Source organism: Typopeltis vanoorti, chromosome 19, assembly GCF_054136105.1.
Source record: "Typopeltis vanoorti isolate ZY-2024b chromosome 19, IOZ_Tvanoo_1.0, whole genome shotgun sequence".
Lineage (NCBI taxonomy): Eukaryota > Metazoa > Arthropoda > Arachnida > Uropygi > Thelyphonidae > Typopeltis > Typopeltis vanoorti.
Window position 1 is genome coordinate 33,018,378 of NC_143567.1, and position 19,867 is coordinate 33,038,244.

The 19,867-nt window shown below is 35.8% G+C and overlaps 1 protein-coding gene across 1 annotated transcript in view; it reads left to right on the top strand.

Moving 5' to 3' along the window:
* LOC150095982 (mannosyl-oligosaccharide 1,2-alpha-mannosidase IA-like) overlaps window positions 1-19,867 on the top strand; it is a 233,187-nt gene that overhangs the window by 153,829 nt on the left and 59,491 nt on the right. Inside the window, 1 exon segment of the mRNA XM_090409444.1 lies at window positions 4,651-4,868. Coding sequence (XP_090265570.1) covers window positions 4,651-4,868 — 218 coding nt within the window.

Here is a 19,867-nt window from a genome sequence, read left to right on the forward strand (position 1 = left end):
ACTGGATAACGCAGTTGCATGAGATCTTTTATAAGAGATGTCTCTCTTATGCTCTTCTATCCGTTGTTCAATAGATTTGTTTGTTTGTGCAAAGTATGGGATATTGCACAATCGCACCACAATTTATATACTCCAGGGAGTATAAGAGAGAACGTGCACGTTCTCTCTTAAATGATCAAGATGAACTACAAAAAGAAATGAATCACCTCACTCTTATTTTTAAACAAAATGGATACTCCGAAAAAACAAGTAGGAAATTTCTTCTGGATCCTCCTAGGCAGTGCACAAACAGAGACTATTAATTTTAAAGGTAGCATCTCCATTCCATACCTTAGCACAGTCTCCAAAAAAATAGCTAAAGTCCTTAAAAAATATAATATCAGGACCTTCTTCACCACACTTCCTAAAATCCGTTCTCTAATCAGCCATCCAAAACCTACTCATCACAACCTTAAGTACCCTGGAGTATATAAATTGTGGTGCGATTGTGCAATATCCCATACTTTGGACAAACAAACAAATCTATTGAACAACGGATAGAAGAGCATAAGAGAGACATATCTTATAAAAGATCTCATGCAACTGTGTTATCCAGTCATGTTCTTTTTTCAAATAATCCTAATGATGACCAACAAAGCCACTCCGTTTGCTGGAATAGATCAGAAAATATCTTTCGCTGTGATGATGAGTTTGAGAGGAAAATTGTTGAATCAAGAGAAATCCTGCTGAATCCGGTCCACTTAAACAACAATTTAAGTTATAACATCCCAGATAGCCATGATGCAGTTATTCAATATTGGTGTTCACGTGAACCTGCACGCACAATTGCAATAAACAATGGCCCGCCAGTTGGAACAACTTGAAAAAATACAACGTTTTTATGTATCGATTATGTGAGGCAGTTTGTACCTGTAATTTCCAGTTTGTTTAGATAATTCAATGTTTATTAGTATTCCTTTATAAATACCTGAAGAAGGCTGCTATATGCCAAAACTAGTAGTATTTATCATTAAAATCTTTATATGTTATCTCGGTTTTATAGTCATTAAATCTATATTTTTTTCATATATATATATATATATATATATATATATATATATATACACACATACATATACAGTAGAACTCGGTTATAACGATCACGGTTACAGCGAATTCATGTTTATAACGAATAATTTTGAAAGTATATTTGAATTACATTTGATTTAATGCATGTATTTCATGTTTATTACGAATTCATTTCACGGGAATAATGAACGAATAATACATGTTAGTCATTCCTTTACTGACATTTCATATGTATGCATTTTCTGGTTGTGGAAAAATGTCGGGAGTCAAATGGAAAATTTTATGTTTCCGAAAAAGTAGAAATTATACGGGAGGTGGAAAGTGGCCAATCAAATCTGACAGTAGCAAAGAAGTATGGTTTGTCCCCATCTACAATATCAACAATTTGGAAGAATCGCGAGTTGACTCTGAATGCTTTTGAAAACAATTTATCGAAGTGTAATAAAAGTGACGTTGGCAAGGCACTTCGTTCGTAGTTTAAAGTGCAAAGAACCGCTGGCTTACCTATTAGCGGACCAATTTTGAAAGTTCAAGCCGAAAAATTTGCTGTTCAACTTGGTTATAGCGATTTTAAATGCAACAATGGGTGGATTGATCGCTTTAAGAACAGAAACAATATTGTCTACGCAAAAGTAAGTGGCGAGGCGTTGTCCATTGACAAAAACATTGTTTCTGACTGGATCAAGAATGTATGGCTGGACATCAAACGAAGGTATGGATACAACAACATTTATAATGCAGACGAAGCAGGGTTTTTTTTTTATAATTTAACGCCCGATAAAACTTTTCAATTTAAAAACGAAAAGTGCATTGGCAGAAAACGTATCAAAAATAGACTCACGCTTTTAGTTTGTGCGAACGTGACCGGTAGCGATAAAAGAAAGCTTCTTGTAATTGGAAAATCGGCAAAGCCTAGATGCTTTAAAAACATAAAGAAACTTCCCGTTGATTATAATTATACAGCGAATAAGAAGGCATGGATGACATCTTCAATTTTCAAAAATGAAATTCACAAGTGGGATAAAAATCTTCACAGTGAAAACTGGAAAATTTTGTTATTGATAGACAACTGTCCTGCCCATCCTGTAGTGGCTAATTTAACAAACATAAAACTTGTTTTTTTTGCCACTGAATGTGACATCTGTCTTGCAACCACTTGATCAAGGCATAATTAGATGTTTGTTAAATTAGCCACTACAGGATGGGCAGGACAGTTGTCTATCAATAACAAAAATTTCATGTTTTCACTGTGAAGATTTTTATCCCACTTGCGAATTTCATTTTCGAAAATTGAAGATGTCATCCATGCCTTCTTATTCGCTGTATAATTATAATCAACGGGAAGTTTCTTTATGTTTTTAAAGCATCTAGGCTTTGCCGATTTTCCAAAAACATATGAAATATGCGTCTTGTGCAAAGCAAAGCACGCTTGATGATTTTTTTATATAAAAATGTGAAGTTTTAAAAATAAATTTTTGTTCTTTATATGTATGTATGCACATATGTATTTATGTTACCCAATATAACTATGCTGAGAAAAATCTGAAAACATTTTTAATTCGCTCAAACTGTTATTCGTTATATCCTTCTTGGATATAATGAATAACGGTTATTATGAACAAATATATGCGGTCCCATGGAATTCGTTATAACCGAGTGCTACTGTATATATATATATTTTCCTTCTCATCTGTGCTCTTACCTCTCTTTCTGTTCATATGTGCTCCCACCTCTCTTCTGCTCATCTGTGCTTCCACTCTGTTGCATACATCCGTGTGGCACCACTTACTGCACCTAAAGGATAAAGCTGTCCTCCTGGCATCTCTTTTCCTTCAGTTCCTGCATAGGTGACCAAGGCAAATAGCCTCTGGCCATACCAGATACTGAGCACTTTACACTCCTGTGGTTTTTCTGCAAACAAACAATGGCATTTCCAGAGCAACACCTATCCTTTATGTCTTTTCACTCTTCTGTACTGAACTGGTACTTATTCCAATGTATTTGGGGGAGTAAGCATTTATTCAGTGTATTCCATGAAAAGAGGGCCAGAAGTCTGCTGGTCAGACTATGTACTGATTGCCATCACCTCAACTTTTACACTACCTGAAAGCCTACTAGTTTAATCAGCCACCACCAGTATGGATTCTGCCAAAAAGATCCATAGCTAACTTCTATATCACCCACCATTGGATATATCCATGGCATGTGTCTAATGGTGATGATATAAGGGTCAACTTTGTCTTTCTATGGCAAAGGTTCAGAGAAATATGTGCTGTCTTTACATTCTCATTACTTTTAATCATGTTTGGTATTGAGGTCTGTTATGCAAACTGCCTTCTTTTGATCTACCTGTCACCCTCTGTAATCAAGAGTCGGCTCTCTCTGATCATTCACTGTGTGCCATGCTGGATGGCACCCTCTCTTGAAGCTTTGCTACCAATGCAGAAGTATCTTAGGGCTCTGTTCTGTCACCTTACCCTTCTCCCCCCCATAAATGACCTACTCTCAATCATCACTAATCCTGTCCACAGCTTTGCTGATGATAGTACACTTCATTCATTCTACCGATTCAACACATGCAGTGCTTTGACATCCTAAGCCTCACAATCATTTGGAACCAATGCCTTAAACACTGATCTCCATATCAAATTTCAATGGGATAAGGATAACCTGGTCAGCTTCAGTGCCATCAAAATGCTGTCTTGCCTTTCTCTTGCAAAAAGGATTTTAGCTCACCTTCCTTTACCCTCAGTAATACACAAATCATCAGACAGGATCAGCTCTCCACTTCGACTGACATTTATCTCCAGCCTATCCAGTCACATCACTAGTTTCATCATCCTCTAAAAAACAATTTTTTTTTTTTTTTTTTTTTACATTCAAGATGTTGTTTTTCTCCCATCCAGCTATTAACTCTATAGTAGCTGGATGGGAGATCTATCCATCCTTAGAACACTGTTCACCTGTTTAAGGTAGTGCTCCTAAAAATTCTCGATACTGTCCAGAAGAGAGCAGTTCATCTCATAGATGATTCTCTTCCTCACAGAACTCACTTCAACTTCAACTGTCTCACAGATTCACTGTTTTTGCTCTGTCTTTTCTACAGGTACTTCCATTTATGGCTCACCAAACTGGGAAAAATCATTCCTACAGTTTGTTTGACCTATAAAAACAAAAGCAACAACTTCCCAATGTACCATTTCATTACTACTACTGCAAACATACCGAACCTGCTTCTCCTTTTCCTCACATGTTCTGTCTACCTCTGTCCTCTGGAAACAGTCTTCCTCATAAAGTGTTATCCACCAACTACACCCTCCACCTCTTCAAGAAAAATGACAATAAATTTCTTATTCCTCACCTGCACTGTGAGCAGGTGAGGAATAATGACTTCAATTCTGTTAGTGGTTCAGAATTGTTTTTGATTAATGTTTTGTTTGATCATTTGATTTGAAATTATAATTATTACAATTCAGTAGAATCTAGTAAGTAAATAGAAAAGACTATAGTAACTCTGTATATATATTGTAAACTTAGTTGTTTATTCACTTATTTTTGTTGAGATATGAATTTTTTGTTTAGGGGTGCCAGTAAAAATTATGCCTGGGCATCAAGTTCAAGTTCTATTTTAGCTGAATTTGGTACACTACATTTGGAATTTGTATATCTTAGTAACATTATAGATAATCCTGTGTATAAAGAAAAAGTAGATCATATACGTCAATTCCTGGTTAAAATGGAAAAACCTCAAGGTCTCTATCCTAATTACTTAAATCCTAAGACAGGGAGATGGGGACAACGTAAGTAGATTGGTTGTTCTGTTTTAATGAAAGTAGATTTATGTATATATCTAATATCATAAATTTCTGCTCTGATAAGACAGTAATTTATTTTCAACCATGTGTATAGTTTTTATGCTAATTAATATTGATATTACTTCAGAATAATCCCATTGTTAATATTTATGAAACTCATTTAAAAATCTTAATTAATGTAGGATGAGGAAGCTTGGTACTGAAAAGAATTTTTGCACATTCGAAATGAATCCTGTTAGCTGTTTTTAGAGATCAGGATTGAAGGCCTCTATCAACTATGAAAAAAGTTCATAAGAGGTACCTTATTAGGAGAAATGGCAGAATCATTCCTTTTTAATAAAACAAAAAATTTCATCTTGTGTTAGTGGACAGTCAGAAATATTGATGATGAGTCTATTCATGTCACAGACATTATGAATACTGGTTCTAGAGCAGTAATGGCGAACCTATGACATGCGTGTCAGCACTGACACACTTGAGGGGTTTCAGGTGACACACTTTGGATGTTGAAAGATATTGGTATTCTGATGAAAAAACTACGATAAATCATGTAAGATCACTCTCAGTTAAGGTGAAGGTAGGTTTCGGTTCATTGAAAGAATTATATTTTATAGTTAGCCTATTTCTATTTTATTTTGTAGTTAGCCTATATACAACAAGCATTTTAAGTTTACATTTTCTTTCTTAATCGTTATTTCTGCATAGTCATATGATATAAAAAATTATAAAAATTGTTATCAATATTATACGATACAAACTTTTAAATACATGCTTTATGTATTTTAAACTTAAAGTTTTCATTTGACTTCTATGTGAAATTCGTTTATGCATGCATTCCAAGTCTCTCGACTGTGTAATGTTAAAGTTGTGATCCTTGTAAACTTCATAAGAGAATTTACTTGATCACAATTTAACAAGTAGAAACCTTAATGAGAAAATAGTGTTTGCATCTAGGTATTAATGAAATAAATATATTGAAAAGAATAATTGTTAGCTAGTATAAGAACATTGATTGTATAATATTAGAAAAATAAGATAATTAATTTAATTAAAAGTATTTAGTTATAAAAGTTGTGCATGTTAAAGGCTTGCTTGTTATACACTTGAAACAAGAGATTGTAAGTTATGCTAATTCTTAGAAAAATCGGGTGAGCTGATAGAGTTTGATGAAGCTGACTCATAGGATTACCTAGAACCGAAGTAAAATCCAAGGTCACGGTTCCCGATTTAGACACTGCCACAGGTCAGTTGCATGCACACGGCCCACCAAAGGTAGAAGTTTCAGCAGGGAGACGCCACCCTAACAGGTTACGATAAACGTATCCTAATGTCGGGGGGGGGGGGGATTTATTTGTACGAGGTGCTGGGAGGGGTCATAATATAAAAGGGTTAGGAACCCCTCCCCCACGAGGTCTTTTGCCAGTTTTCATTTGGAGGTTACCTTATGAGTTTCTTGAGTGACGGTCAGGAGTCTCCCTCTGTCCACCACGACATGGAATATTAGTAAGTGAGATTTAGGTGCCGTTTTCCTACCATCGAGAACAAAGGACGCCACATGGTTGGGAAGAAAGGTATTTACTGTATACTAAGCCAACCTTGCTCTGAAAGAAAGAGATTGTCAATAGAAATTGTGGAAATCCTCATGGTGAATCTGATGACTGCAAAACAGCAGATAGATCGTGTTTCCTTAGAAGAATCCTGATATGCTGCATTCGAGATGGCCCTCATAATCCGAAGTACCCAAAATATGCCCCACTACAAAAGGAATATTTCTTCAGGAATCACAGACAAGTAACGTCTAGTAGAAAAGCTTCATCAAACGGTATTGTGATATTAACAGAATTAACACTTTATGTTAATTCTGTTAATTTAATATGGCTGTAATTGTAGTTCGTATTACTAAGCAATTTGAAGGACTTGAATGAGACTTGAACTAGGACTTTAGCTCACTTGATAGTTTATCAGTGTTACTGAACGAGAGATAATGTGTATAGATATTAGTATATGTGATTTACCCTTAACTGAGAAAGGTCAAAAGAATTGAATGTGGAGTTCATTGTAGCAACGGAATTGTTAAGGCCACATAACTCTTGTAAATTAATGTGTATAATCCAATTGTGTCTAATTGAATTATTGTGTCATATTATTGTGCTTAAGCGGGTGAAAGATTTAAGCCAACTTAATCATTGATTAAGTTGGCGTAACTCTTTCAATTAAATTAAAACAGGAAAGCCCCTTTATCTTGTGTGTGTGTAGTCTTTGTGGAGGCATAACAGTTTATCCCACGTGCTAGTGTAAATTTTTCATTTTTGTATTTTGCTAGACTTATTAACATTGTATTAATTTAGTATTGAATTGGAGTTTTTAGAATTTAGTGTATTGTACTGTATTTATGAGTTTAATATACTTTTGCTTATCAAATAATCAGTTATCTGAAATTGCCATTCAATGCACCGCTTGTAACAACGTATAAACCTAGGCGGGGGGGGGGGGGAGTTAAGTTACGAGATCAAGGTTACGACTGCATGATTATTTCACTTCTAGACTTATTTATGATTTTGCTTCTTGTTTTAAATTTCTTTATAAACTAAATATCCTAAATGGCGCAGCTTTAAAAAATAAATGTTTTAGGATACTAAGAGGAGCAAGAGCTTAGATTTCTAGTACTGAGGTGATGATATGCGAAGAAAAAGATAAGATATATAAAGGAAAGTAAAGTATAAAGGAAATATATAAATAAACAAGAATGGGACACAACAGTAATACAAGTTCTAAACATATTTAAAACCACTTTAACAGAAAATATAATTCGCAGCATTATATATTGAATTTATCTGAGTAAATAATGAAAACATTTTTATAGTTGCAATAAATTCAGTAAATTTTGTTAAATAATGCAAATAGTAACAACTCACGATGACGTCGCAACAAAACCTACTAAATAGCAGCTATTTAGTAGCATGATAGAGAGTAAAATGTAACAAGGTTGCTACGAACGTACCGATAATAAATCTGGCAACCCTGCTGAATGAAGTAGTGATAGTCTTGCATGGTTTGCCACTTAAGTAATTTGAGTTGCTGGTGTATAATTCATTTCCAGTAATTGTTAGTTCTTATTAATTATTACTGCTTAATTACCACTGTATATAATTGTGCTCTTTTTTAATTTGTGAACCCTTTTACAATGGCAGCTAGCACTAATAAAAAACTAAAATTATCACAGAAAAGAAGTGGAAGAAACTTCCAAGATGCCTGGACTGAACAATATGGTGTTATTGATAGAGGCGATAAAGTTCTCTGTAAATTGTGTGGTGAGCTATCTGTGAGTAGAACTTGGAATGTAAGAAGACATTTTGAAACTAAGCACAAATGGCTCCTAGAAAAAACTTTTGAAGAACGCAAAGAATACATATCGCAACATCTAAAACTGCCAGAATCACAATCAGGGACTTTAATTAAAGTTGTTTCAGGATCTTAAAATTTAGTAGATGCAAGTTACAGTATTTCACATACTACTGTTGAACATAGGAAACCACTTTGTGATGGTGATTATATTAAAGAAGCTTTCGTAAAGTGTGCACCATTTTTATTTGAGGACTTTCATAATAAGGAAGCTATTGTAAAGCGCATGAAAGAGTTACCATTAAGTAGAAATACTATTAAAGAGACAGAGTTATATCAATGAATGCTAGTATAGAAAATCAAATACGACAAGACTTGAACTCATGCCATTGTTTTTCCATTTGTCTCGACGAAACTACAGATATTACGTCATCAGCTCGATTGGCTATTATTGCAAGGTATGTTCACAGTGATTCTATGCATGAGGAATTGATAAAGTTAGAAAATTTACCTCAAAACATGACAGGTAAAGACATATGCGACTGTGTTGTTAAAGTGTTCCGTGAGAAACAGATAGATTTATCTAAAATATTTTCGATTACAACTGGTGGCGTGCCTAATATGGTTGGCTGTAATGTTGGTTTTATCAAACAATTTACAGAATATGTTGGTCATCCCTTGGTTTTGTTTCCATTGTATTATACATCAGGAGACACTATGTGCGAAATCAGGCTTAAAGTATTTGGATGATGTGATGAGAATTGTGACAAAGGTAACTAATTTTATTGTTGCCAGGGCTTTAAACAAACGAGAATTTAATTCACTTTTAAGCAAAGTTGAATTAGTGTACATTAATGTATCAATAATATTCGATGGTTGAATCATGGCCAAGTACTAGAACGGTTTGTTGAATGTTTAAATGAAATTAAATTATATTTAAATACGAAGGGCATGGAGCATGAATTTTCTCAGTTGAACGATTCTGCTTAGCTCGGTAAGCTGATGTTTTACACAGATTTTTCATTGCACCTGAATGAATTTAATATACAATTGCAAGGTTTTGGAAAATCTGTTGATGTTATGTTTCATTCTTAGTATTTCCCAAGAGTGAAAATTTTTTTTAATGAAACCAGCCCCAAAAATCATGAACAACATATCAACCAATCTATCGAAGTTCTAAAGTCAGTAACTGAACAGATTTGAGCAATTTCGAATGTTGGAACAAACAATCCAATTCATAAAGTATTCTGATGAAACAGAATTCAAAAAAAAAAAAAAAAAAATCAGCTAACGCCTTTTTATTCCCGTATATACGGGAGTAGGCGAGGCCATTTAGCCCTATCTAACTTTTGGAGACTGAGTGGGCAATTCAATCTCCACTGGTACCCAATCAGAGACAGATGGCCCAGGGCTATCACTAATTAAGCGGTACGCAGTGAAGAGAGACGGCTCAAATGTGCCGCCATCTCGTGGTCTCTAACCCTAACACAATATATTTAATGTCTGAAATAATGTGGGTTCTATGGTCGATTTTCTTGAGTTTACAGGACGAAAAACCCGAGTTTCCGGGAGGAAAAACCTGCTTGCCCGTGCCAGAGATCGACTAACTCGGAAACCGGTCGAAAAAAGGCTTAGAAAAATTAGAAACAGAATTCATGGATCTTAAATTAGATGGCTTTGAGTGGTTGGATTTAAAAGATCTAGAAATGCACCTAGCCGACTTCCAGTGTAATCCTATCTGGAAAAGAAAGTTTATTGCTCTTAGAAATGAATTAGAACTTGAGAGGGAACGTCTGCATGATACCACGTGTAAAAATTCAGACTGTGAAATTCTAAGCGTATGGAATAGCCTTCCCAAAAACTTTCATGCTCTTAAAATCTTTGCTAAAACTCTTCTAACAATTTTCTCTTCTACATACTCTTGTGAAACTATTTTCTGCCTTAAATAATATCAAATCGAAAGGGAGAAATAGATTGAGCAATGATTTGAGCACTGCCTGTGTAGCATTAAAATGTGCACACTTTAGCCCTTCTATAAAGCAACTTTCTACCAGTAATCAGCAACAGAAAAGCCATTAAATGTAATGTAAGTTTGTAATTTCACTTTATTAAATTAATTGTATAATATGAATTCATAGATTTTATATCAATGTCCTATTAAATAAATAGCCTAATATGATATGTATAAGTCACCATCTATGATTATGTAGTTAAATTTATAATGCATGTATGCAAGTGGCACATCAACAACGTCAATATTTAAAAAACAAAAAGATGTTTGACGCACCTTGGTAAAAAGGTTTGCCATCACTGTTCTAGAGTGCCTTACAGGTGAATCAAACTTAACTTTAAATTATCGTGAGAAGCAATTAAAACATAAGTTGATGAAATGTGTAGAATAGGGTTAGAAATTTAAATTTCAGCCACTAATACAGATTCTATAGCGATCTTGATAGAATTGATTTCCCTATTTAAGAGTGCTAAAGATTTTTTAGCTTTAGTAAGTTGACTTACTAGTAGGTCAGTAAAACTGACCTACTAGCTTTTAAACAAATCCGATGGGTTTTAGAAGATGTGTAAAAGTTGTTGGAAGTTTTTTCACTTGGTTATACTATAAATTAAAGATACCAAGAAATTATATACTTGGTTTAATCCTTTATCCAAGTGTAAGCAAACAGAGTTTGCACCTGAAGTATTTTCAGGATTGGGGCAACTCATATATAGAAGCTAATAACTTCACATCACTTGCCTTAGTATCCCATAATGCAAAGCACATATCCTTACAGATGTGGTTAATGCTAATAAGACATAGTGCAAACTTTGTTTGCTTATGCTTGGATAAAGGATTAAACCAAGTATATAATTTCTTGGTATCTTTAATTTATAAGATGTGCAAAAATTCTTTTTAGTGCCAAGTCTCCTTGCCCTAATCTTTCTTTTTCTGAATTTAAAGTGTGTAAATCATTGAAGAATAACAAAGATTTAATTATTACTAAGGCTAACAAAGGAAAGGATGTGTTGTTGTTCAAGATAGGAGAGAATATGAGATTAAAATATCTTCATTACTTCGAGACTATTCAACTTATAGGCCTCTCACATCTGATCCTACCTGTAGTCAGATAAACAGACTTAATTCTCTTATTGATAATGTTATTAATTGTGATGAAGAATAAAAGAAAGGACTTAAAACCTTGTTTGGTTGGCTGCCTATGTTAATAGAGTCTTCCAAAAGTTCACAAACCAGGTATTCCATTAAGACCAGTCGTTGGCTGCATTCCACTTATCTTCTTCTTCTTCTTCTGCAGCTTCTCCCACTTAAGTGGGGTCACTGTTTGTTATGAGTCTCCTCCACACCTTCCTGTCTTGGGCTGTCACCACATCCAAGTTCTTCATCTTCAAGTCCTCTTCTACCAGCTCCCTCCATCTCTTCTTTGGCCGCCCACGCTTCCGCCTTCCTTGCACATCCATCTGCATGACCCTTCTTCCCACATATTCGTCCTCCCTCCTCATCACATGACCAAACCATCTCAACCTTGCCTCCTGTATTTTCGCTCCTAAGTTCGTAACTTTCACTGTTCCCCTGACATAGTCATTTCTCAGATGATCCTTTCTGGTCACACCGCACATCCACCTAAGCATTCTCATCTCTGCTACTTCCATCCTGCTAATGTTATTTTTCCTCAGGGCCACAGTTTCTATAGCATATGTCATAGCTGGCCTCACTACTGTCCTATAAATTTTGCCTTTCAGATTGATCGGCACCCTCTTATCACATAACACTCCAGCCATCTCCCTCCAGTTCCTCCAACCTGCTTGTATCCTGCATCCCACTTCCTTCTCACCTCCTCCATCTTCTTCCACTGTCGAACCTAAGTATCTAAAGTCTCTCACCTTCCTGATGACATTTCCTTCCAGCTCCAGGTCTGTCTCCTGGCCACCACCCACTGCGCAACACATATACTCTGTCTTACTTCTGCTCAGTCTCATACCTCTCTCTTCCAGTACTTTTCTCCATCTTTCCAGTTTAGTTTCCGCTTCTTCTCTTGAATCTACACACAGCAAGATGTCATCTGCATACAGCATTGTCCAAGGTGCATCTTCTCTCACCTCCTCTGTTACCACCTCCATCACAATATTAAACAGAAACGGACTTAATGCTGACCCTTGATGCAAGCCAACTGTTACTTGAAAACTTTCTGTCTGTCCCAAACAGGTCCGAACACTTGTCTTCACATTTCTGTACATTTCCTGCACCAACCTGACATATTTCTCTGGCACCTTCTTCTCCCTCAGACACCTCCAGACTTCTTGCCTTGGCACTCTATCGTATGCTTTCTCCAGATCAATAAATACCAGATGTAGCTCCCTTTGTTTCTCTCGATATTTTTCCATCATCTGTCATAACCCAAAGATAGCATCTGTTGTTGATCTACCAGGCATGAAGCCAAATTGTTCCTTTGCAATCTCCACCTCCTCCCTCAACCTACCATCAAGAACCCTTTCTAGGATCTTCATTGTGTGGGACATCAACTTTATTCCTCTGTAATTTTTACAGTCTTGTGCATCCCCTTTACCCTTGTAGATGGGAACAAGAGTACTCTCCCTCCATTCCTCGGGTATATTTTCCTGTTGGCAAACTTTCATGAACAGGTCCCACAGCAGGTCAATTCCCTCTTCCCCCAGTGCCTTCCATGCCTCCACTGGAATTCTGTCGGGGCCCACCGCTTTTCCATTCTTCATCCTCTTCATGGCCTCCATCACTTCCATTCTACCGATGTTCTGCACCATCCCCTCAGAAGGCTGCCCATTTCCTCTGTGAGTCCTTGCATTTTCCTCATTCAGAAGTCCCTCAAAGTATATTTTCCATCTGTTTCTTATGTCCACATCCCTCCATAATACTCTTCCTTCAGCATCTTTGATCTGCCTCACATGTAAGATGTCCTTAGCTGCTTTATTTCTACATTTCGCTAGTTGGTAAATTTTTCTCTGTCCTTCCTTTGTTTCTAATTGATCATACAGATCTTGATATGCCATGGCCTTCGCCTGTGCCACAACTCTCTTGGCTTCTTGCTTTCTCTCTTTGTACACCTCTCTGTCCTCTTCCACTCTTGACTCATCCCACTTCTGCTTTACCTTCCTCTTAGCTGTCACTGCCACTTGTACATCATTATTCCACCACCAATCCTCCTTCTGCTCTCTAATCTTTCCAGATGTCTCACCAAGCACCTCGATTGCACAGCTCAGGATTACTTTTGAATTATGTTTCCACCAATCTTGTACACTTTCCAGTCCATCCGAAATCCTCTCTAACACTCTCTCCCTAAAACGATTCCTCACACTCTCTTCTTTTAAGCGAAACCACTTAATTGTCTTCATCCCATGGCAACCAGAAGTTCTTATCTTCGATCTTAATTTAAAGTCTGCGCACAGCAGTCAGTGTTGTTGTGCTACTTGATCTGTTGGAATTACCTTACAATTTGTCACAACCTTAAGATGTTTTCTTCTAGTCAAAATGTAGTCAATTTGTGAGCTGTTGTTACCACTTCTAAATGTTATCAAATGTTCTTCCCTCTTGAAGAAAAACGAGTTCACAATTGCCAGATCAAACGCTACTGCAAAGTCCACAACCCTCTCTCCTTCCTGGTTCATCATTCCCACTCCGTGGCCACCATGCACCCTTTCACAGTCTCTATTCTGTCTTCCTATGTGCCCGTTCAAGTCTCCTCCGACAATCACCATCTCATTTTCTTCCAATTCCCTCATTTCTTCATCTAACACGTTCCAGAACTCATCTTTTTCCTCTGCTGTACAACCAACTTGCGGGGCATATACACATAATACGACCACCCGCTCTTCTCCAAGACCCAATTTCATTCGCATGATCCTGTCGTTCCTTCTACCCACGTCCAGTACTTCACCCTTCATTCTGCCACACACCACAATTCCTACACCATTTCTTCCCTCGTTATTCGCTCCAGAGTAGAACAATTTATATCCATCTCCCAGTTCCTTTGCCTTTCCCCCTTTCCACCTTGTCTCCTGCACACATAAAATGTCCAACTTCCTCTTCCTCATCATGTCTGCCACCTCTCTTCCCCTTCCAGTCATGCTTCCAACATTCAGTGTTCCCACTTGCAACATCCTCTCCACCTGCTGGGCTCGCTTCTTTAACCGCACCCGCCCTTGATGCGGTAGCCCTCGTCCACTTCTCACAGCTGTAGGGCGATGTGGCTGCGCGTCGCTTAAGGGGTATGCCCTAGCCCTTATATCATTTTCTTTTCGACTCATAATCATAGTTTGAGTTGGCACTGAAGTTTTACGACCGGATGCCCTTCCTGACGTCTACCCTTGCATTTATCCGGGCTTGGGACCGGCACCTATTGAGGCTAGCTTGCCTCCTTTGGTGGCTGCATAAGACGAAATGACTTAGCAAGATAGGAAAGACTCACCCCTAGCCCTCGAATACTCTAATAGCATCAGGGGGAAGGAGCAAGGAGAGGAGAAAGAAGCAAAGAAAGAAGAGGAGGGACCAGTCTACAGAATAATATAACAGATATATATTACATGAAGTAAGGCATGGTCCAGCATCAGGTACCTCGGGTTTGCCATGCCCGTACTCACTAAAGTGAGCCCTTGAGGAAGCTGCATTCCACTTATAAGATATTTAAATTCTTATCCAGTTTACTTGCTGCTTCATTTGGAATTGCTACTTACTCATATATAAAAAAACACTCATGGATTTTAAAAATAAATTTCGGACCTGCATCTAGATGCTTCCGATATTAAAAGTATGATCAGATGTTGCATCCTTGTTTATTAATATTCCGTTATCTGATATCATTGAATTACTTCAAGAAGAAATTTCATTCAGATATTGTTGACCTGTTTGATTTTGTAATAAATTTTGGTTATTTCTCCTTTAAAAGCAAATTATATCAACAAATAGAAAGAACAGCAACCCTATTTAGATGATCCTATTTCTTCTACTATTGCCAACTTTTTCACAGAACACTTTGAACAATGTATTTTTGATAGCATTTCACCTAGATCTACATACACATTGGTACAGATATATGGGTGATATTTTTGCAGTTTGGAATGGCTCTTCCTCTGAGTAACAGCAGTTTCTTTCCAAATTAAATGCATTTTATCTCAGAATCCAATTCACTTTAGAAGAAGTAAATAACCAATTAGCCTTTTTAGATCTTCTAATTCTTCGTCAACTGGATGGAAACTTAAATTTTTCAGTTTTTCGGAAGAAGACGCATACTGGCTATATGTTTACAACATATTAAATTCCACCACAATTACAACATATTTATTCCATCTTTTTATCTAATGGTTTTAAGGATTCTTTAATCAAAAAAAGCTTTTAATAATTATGGTATCTCCACCTTTTCCAATGTAGAAGAAATTACTTGCATTCTTATCCCTCATGTGCAAAGAATCCATAGCAACAGTTTTAAAACCACTGAATATTTTTGTTTTGTTGAATATTTTCAACTGGGGCTTTGGGCCCCATCTGAAAAAAACTCCACCTTTCTCTCTTCTCCTAAGGACAAGCTTCCACCTCTAAGTTTTACAGACATCTACCTTTGTGGGTTATCGTATTTTGGACAAACCAGAGGATCTACTTTTATTTGTCTAGAACAGTGGTCTCCAAACTTTTCGCCGTGAGGGCCACATTGGGTACTTCAGCACTGTTCAGCCGGCCATAGTAAAAAAAAAAACTCTAGAACTAGATATATGAATTTTATTGAAAGCAAATAAAAACTGATTACAGAGTATGTGAGATTAAATTATTGTATATTAATGACAACGAACACTATCAGCAAATTCTCATATTTTTATCACAAATTATAATAAAACCATTAATGTGAATGATGTAACTGTGTTTGTGTTTTTAAAATCTTATTAAACTCAGGTTCAAATTTTGAAGCTAATTACAAGTAGTGATTTCAAATGTTCATCAGATAAATTTGCCCTGTATTTTGACTTGATATATTTCATTCGGAAAAAAGTTTGTTCGCAAAGATACATTGTCCCCAAAATAGAGATAAATTTACATGCAAATGTCTTCAAATTTGCTTGTAAAATTTTGTAAAATTCAAATTTTTTTTCTTTGTTAGTCCATTTTAAACGACCTTTTACAGTCAGAAAGACCGTAACTTGGATTACGGTTACTTTTTGCTATTCAGGAATATATTTTGAACACAATTTTAATTATACATTTGAAATCTATCAACACCCCATGTTTTTTTTTTTTTTTTTTTTTTTTTTGTGGATTCTTATTAAAAAAATTAGTCCAATTGGCGGGCCAGATAAAATCATATCGCGGGCCGTAGTTTGGAGACCCCTGGTCTAGAAGAACACAATTCTTAGATTAAATACACCGAGCCTGAACAGTCTGGACTTACAGAGCATACTATTGGCACTAAACATAGAGTTTTTGAATCAAGACAAGAGTCCTTCATAAAAGGCGTTTCCTCATAGAACATCTTATAAAGATACATTTGAAACCTTACTTCATTGTCCTAACTTAAACAGATCTCCTTTATGTGAGATGGTGCTTTTTAAATCTGCTAAACTTTCTTTTGTATATATATATGTGTGTGTGTATGCTTTTTTTATTATTATTTTTAATTAGGAAATTATTGACCTTGTTTAGTTATCTTACATTAGCTACTCTGGTGGTACTTTTTAGAATTGTCTGTTATGTTTAATTGCCTAATTTTTCCTAACTTTATTTTGTATGTGTATATATGTGTATATGATTAAAAAATTTTTTTTAATGACTAAAAGCTGAGAGATACCAAAATAGAAAAAATACTATTTATTATTCATTTATTATTTATACTAATTATTATTTATTTATAATAAATAGTATTTTTTTCTATTTTGGTATCTCGTCTTCTAGTCATTAAAATTTTTATAATCATATCATATTACCAAGTAAATCTGTTGCATCATATAATGTATATGCATATATTTTTAATTTTTTTTTTTTAAATTTAATTAATTATCTTATTTAGTTATCTTGTTTAGTTAACTTGCTTAGTTATCTTACATTAGCTACTCAGGTGGTGCTTTTTAAAATTGTTTCTTATTGTTTAATTGCTGTTCTGTGATCCTGTGCTGATGATGCCTGTGGCACTCAGGCGAAAATTCTACATTGATAAAGTTTTTTGCGAGTTTTTTAGTTTTCCTCTGTTTTTATATTTCATGATTATTCCAACTCATGGTATTTCATTATGGAAACAAAAGTTATTTTAATTTTCCTCCGTCCTTCTTTGAATTCTATAAAGATTTAATGATCACTGTTTCTAACACCATTATCTTGGCTGTAGTTCTGTACACTGAATCGAGGAGTTCTATACACTGAATCGAGGAGTTCTGTACACTGAACAGAACTCCCCGTTTCTGTAATAAGAATTACACACTTATATATATTTCTGTTAAGCTAGTACATATAATTTTTAATCCATAACTTCAGCTAATTTCTTCACTTTGTGAAGAAAGTAGGGTTTTAGACAAAGATCCATCTGGAATTAAGATTGATTAATTAAGAATTAAGATTGATTAATTAAGAATTAAGAAAAACAATTAATTTATGATATGTAGATGATACAATCCTCATATCAGAAACTAAGGAAGATCTGGAGCGATTGAATCTATTGGTTAAGATGGAAAGTAACAAAGCCAGGCTTAATTTAAACATCAGCAGAAAAAAAATGATGGCTTCAGGCAATTTAAACAAATTTATTTAAAGGGAGATAGAATAGAAATTGTTAAAAGTTATGATTTACTGGGATCCAGAATCAGAAATGATGGCAGATGTGAAGATTAAATTAAAAGGATAGTTATGGGGGGAAAAAAAAGCTATGTTAAATCTGACAAAAATTACTCTCACCTCCATCTTTAGACTTTGTCTAAAGCTGGAGGTGAGAGTAAGGCCACAAAAGTTAGAACTGTCAAAGCAATGGTATTTCCAGTAGTGATGTATGGACGTGAAAGATGGATTATTAAGAAGAAAGACAGAAAACGAATTGGTTCATTTGAATTATGGGTGTGGAGGAGACTATTAAGAATCCCATGGACTGCAAGAATGACCACTAAGAAGGTTTTAGAGAGTTTAAAGGTAGAATGCTCCTTGGAGGCTGTGATTGCTAAACAGAAGTTGATGTACTTTGGACATATTATGTGAGCTGATGAATCATTGGTAAAGGTGGTTATGTTGGGGAAGATTGAAGGAATGAGAAGAAGAGGAAGACTACAAAAGAACTGGATGAACAACATAGAAGAACTTACCAACGTGTTACTGAAAGAAAGGACAGGAGGCTGAGTGGGATGGAGAACCTTTATTCACAGAATCACCAAGAGGCAAACGACTGGATGGCACATAACAACAATAACATGAATATCAGGAGTATCAGAAACAAAGGAGTAGAGTTTGTTGCCTTTGTTAATATATTGGTTTAAATACATATTTAAACCAATATGTATTTATTATTTATTGGTTTAAATACAACCCTGATGTTAACAAATGATGTCAAGGTAACAGTATCAAACTGTCAATTTACAAAAAACCAACGGACACCGGACGATATCTACATTACTCTTCAAACCATCATAGGTCACAGAAACATAGCATCATCCACATGTTGAGAAATCGAGCTAGAAAATTTATCTCTGACGAGGAAGAAGTTCAAGCAGAACTGTCTCAAATAGCTACAGCACTATCACAAAATGGTTATCCTTGGGACTTCATATTGTTAGGCATTAGGGATGCCTAGTTATCGGAATGAGACATACTAACTGGTATCGAGTGCAAAGAGTACAGTATTTTTAGGAAGGATAGACAGGATAGGAGAGAAGGGGGGGGGGAGCATGCTACTAATGATATCAGATGACTTGAATCCAGTTAGAGTTGAGACCTATGACTGTAATACTAGTAACAGCTTTTTAGTGGTAGTGTGTTTGAAGTCATCTGGTGTGAGGTGGAGTCTAACAAGATTAAATATGAGAGTGTGTGCTGAAAAGTTGTGATAACCACCATGAAGGAATTGAGGTAGAACCATGTAACTTGCACATTATTCTACATATTCCCCATGAAGTGTTATTCTCTTGTTACAATGCTGCTGCATTATCATTTGCAATCCTCTGAGAAAAAGCTCTTTCCCTTGTTGCAAACCAGTCCTTGACTGCAGATATGACTTCATCATCTGTGATAAATTTTGTTCCTTTCAAGTGTTTCTTTAAATTTGGGAATAGGAAATAATCAGATGGGCCAAGTTTGGCAAATAGATTAGGTAAGGCAGAGAGTGAAAGCCTAAGTTGTATATTGTCTGTTGGGTTTCACGAGCAGTATGAGCATGTTTGTTGTCCTGCAAAAGCAACATGCCTCTGCTCAGTTTCCCATGGTGTCTTTCCTTCAATACCTCTTCAATTCCTTCAGAGCTGTTGAGTAAATGTTTCCAGCTTTTTTTTTTTTTTTTTTTTTTGAGGTATTTGTTAAGGATTACATCATCCATATCCAAAAGACAATGGCAAGTTAGCTTTTGGGTTCAGAACTTCTTTGGCCATGGAGAATCTTTGTGTCTCCACTCTATTGACTGTTGTTTGGTCTCTAGGTCATAGTGATG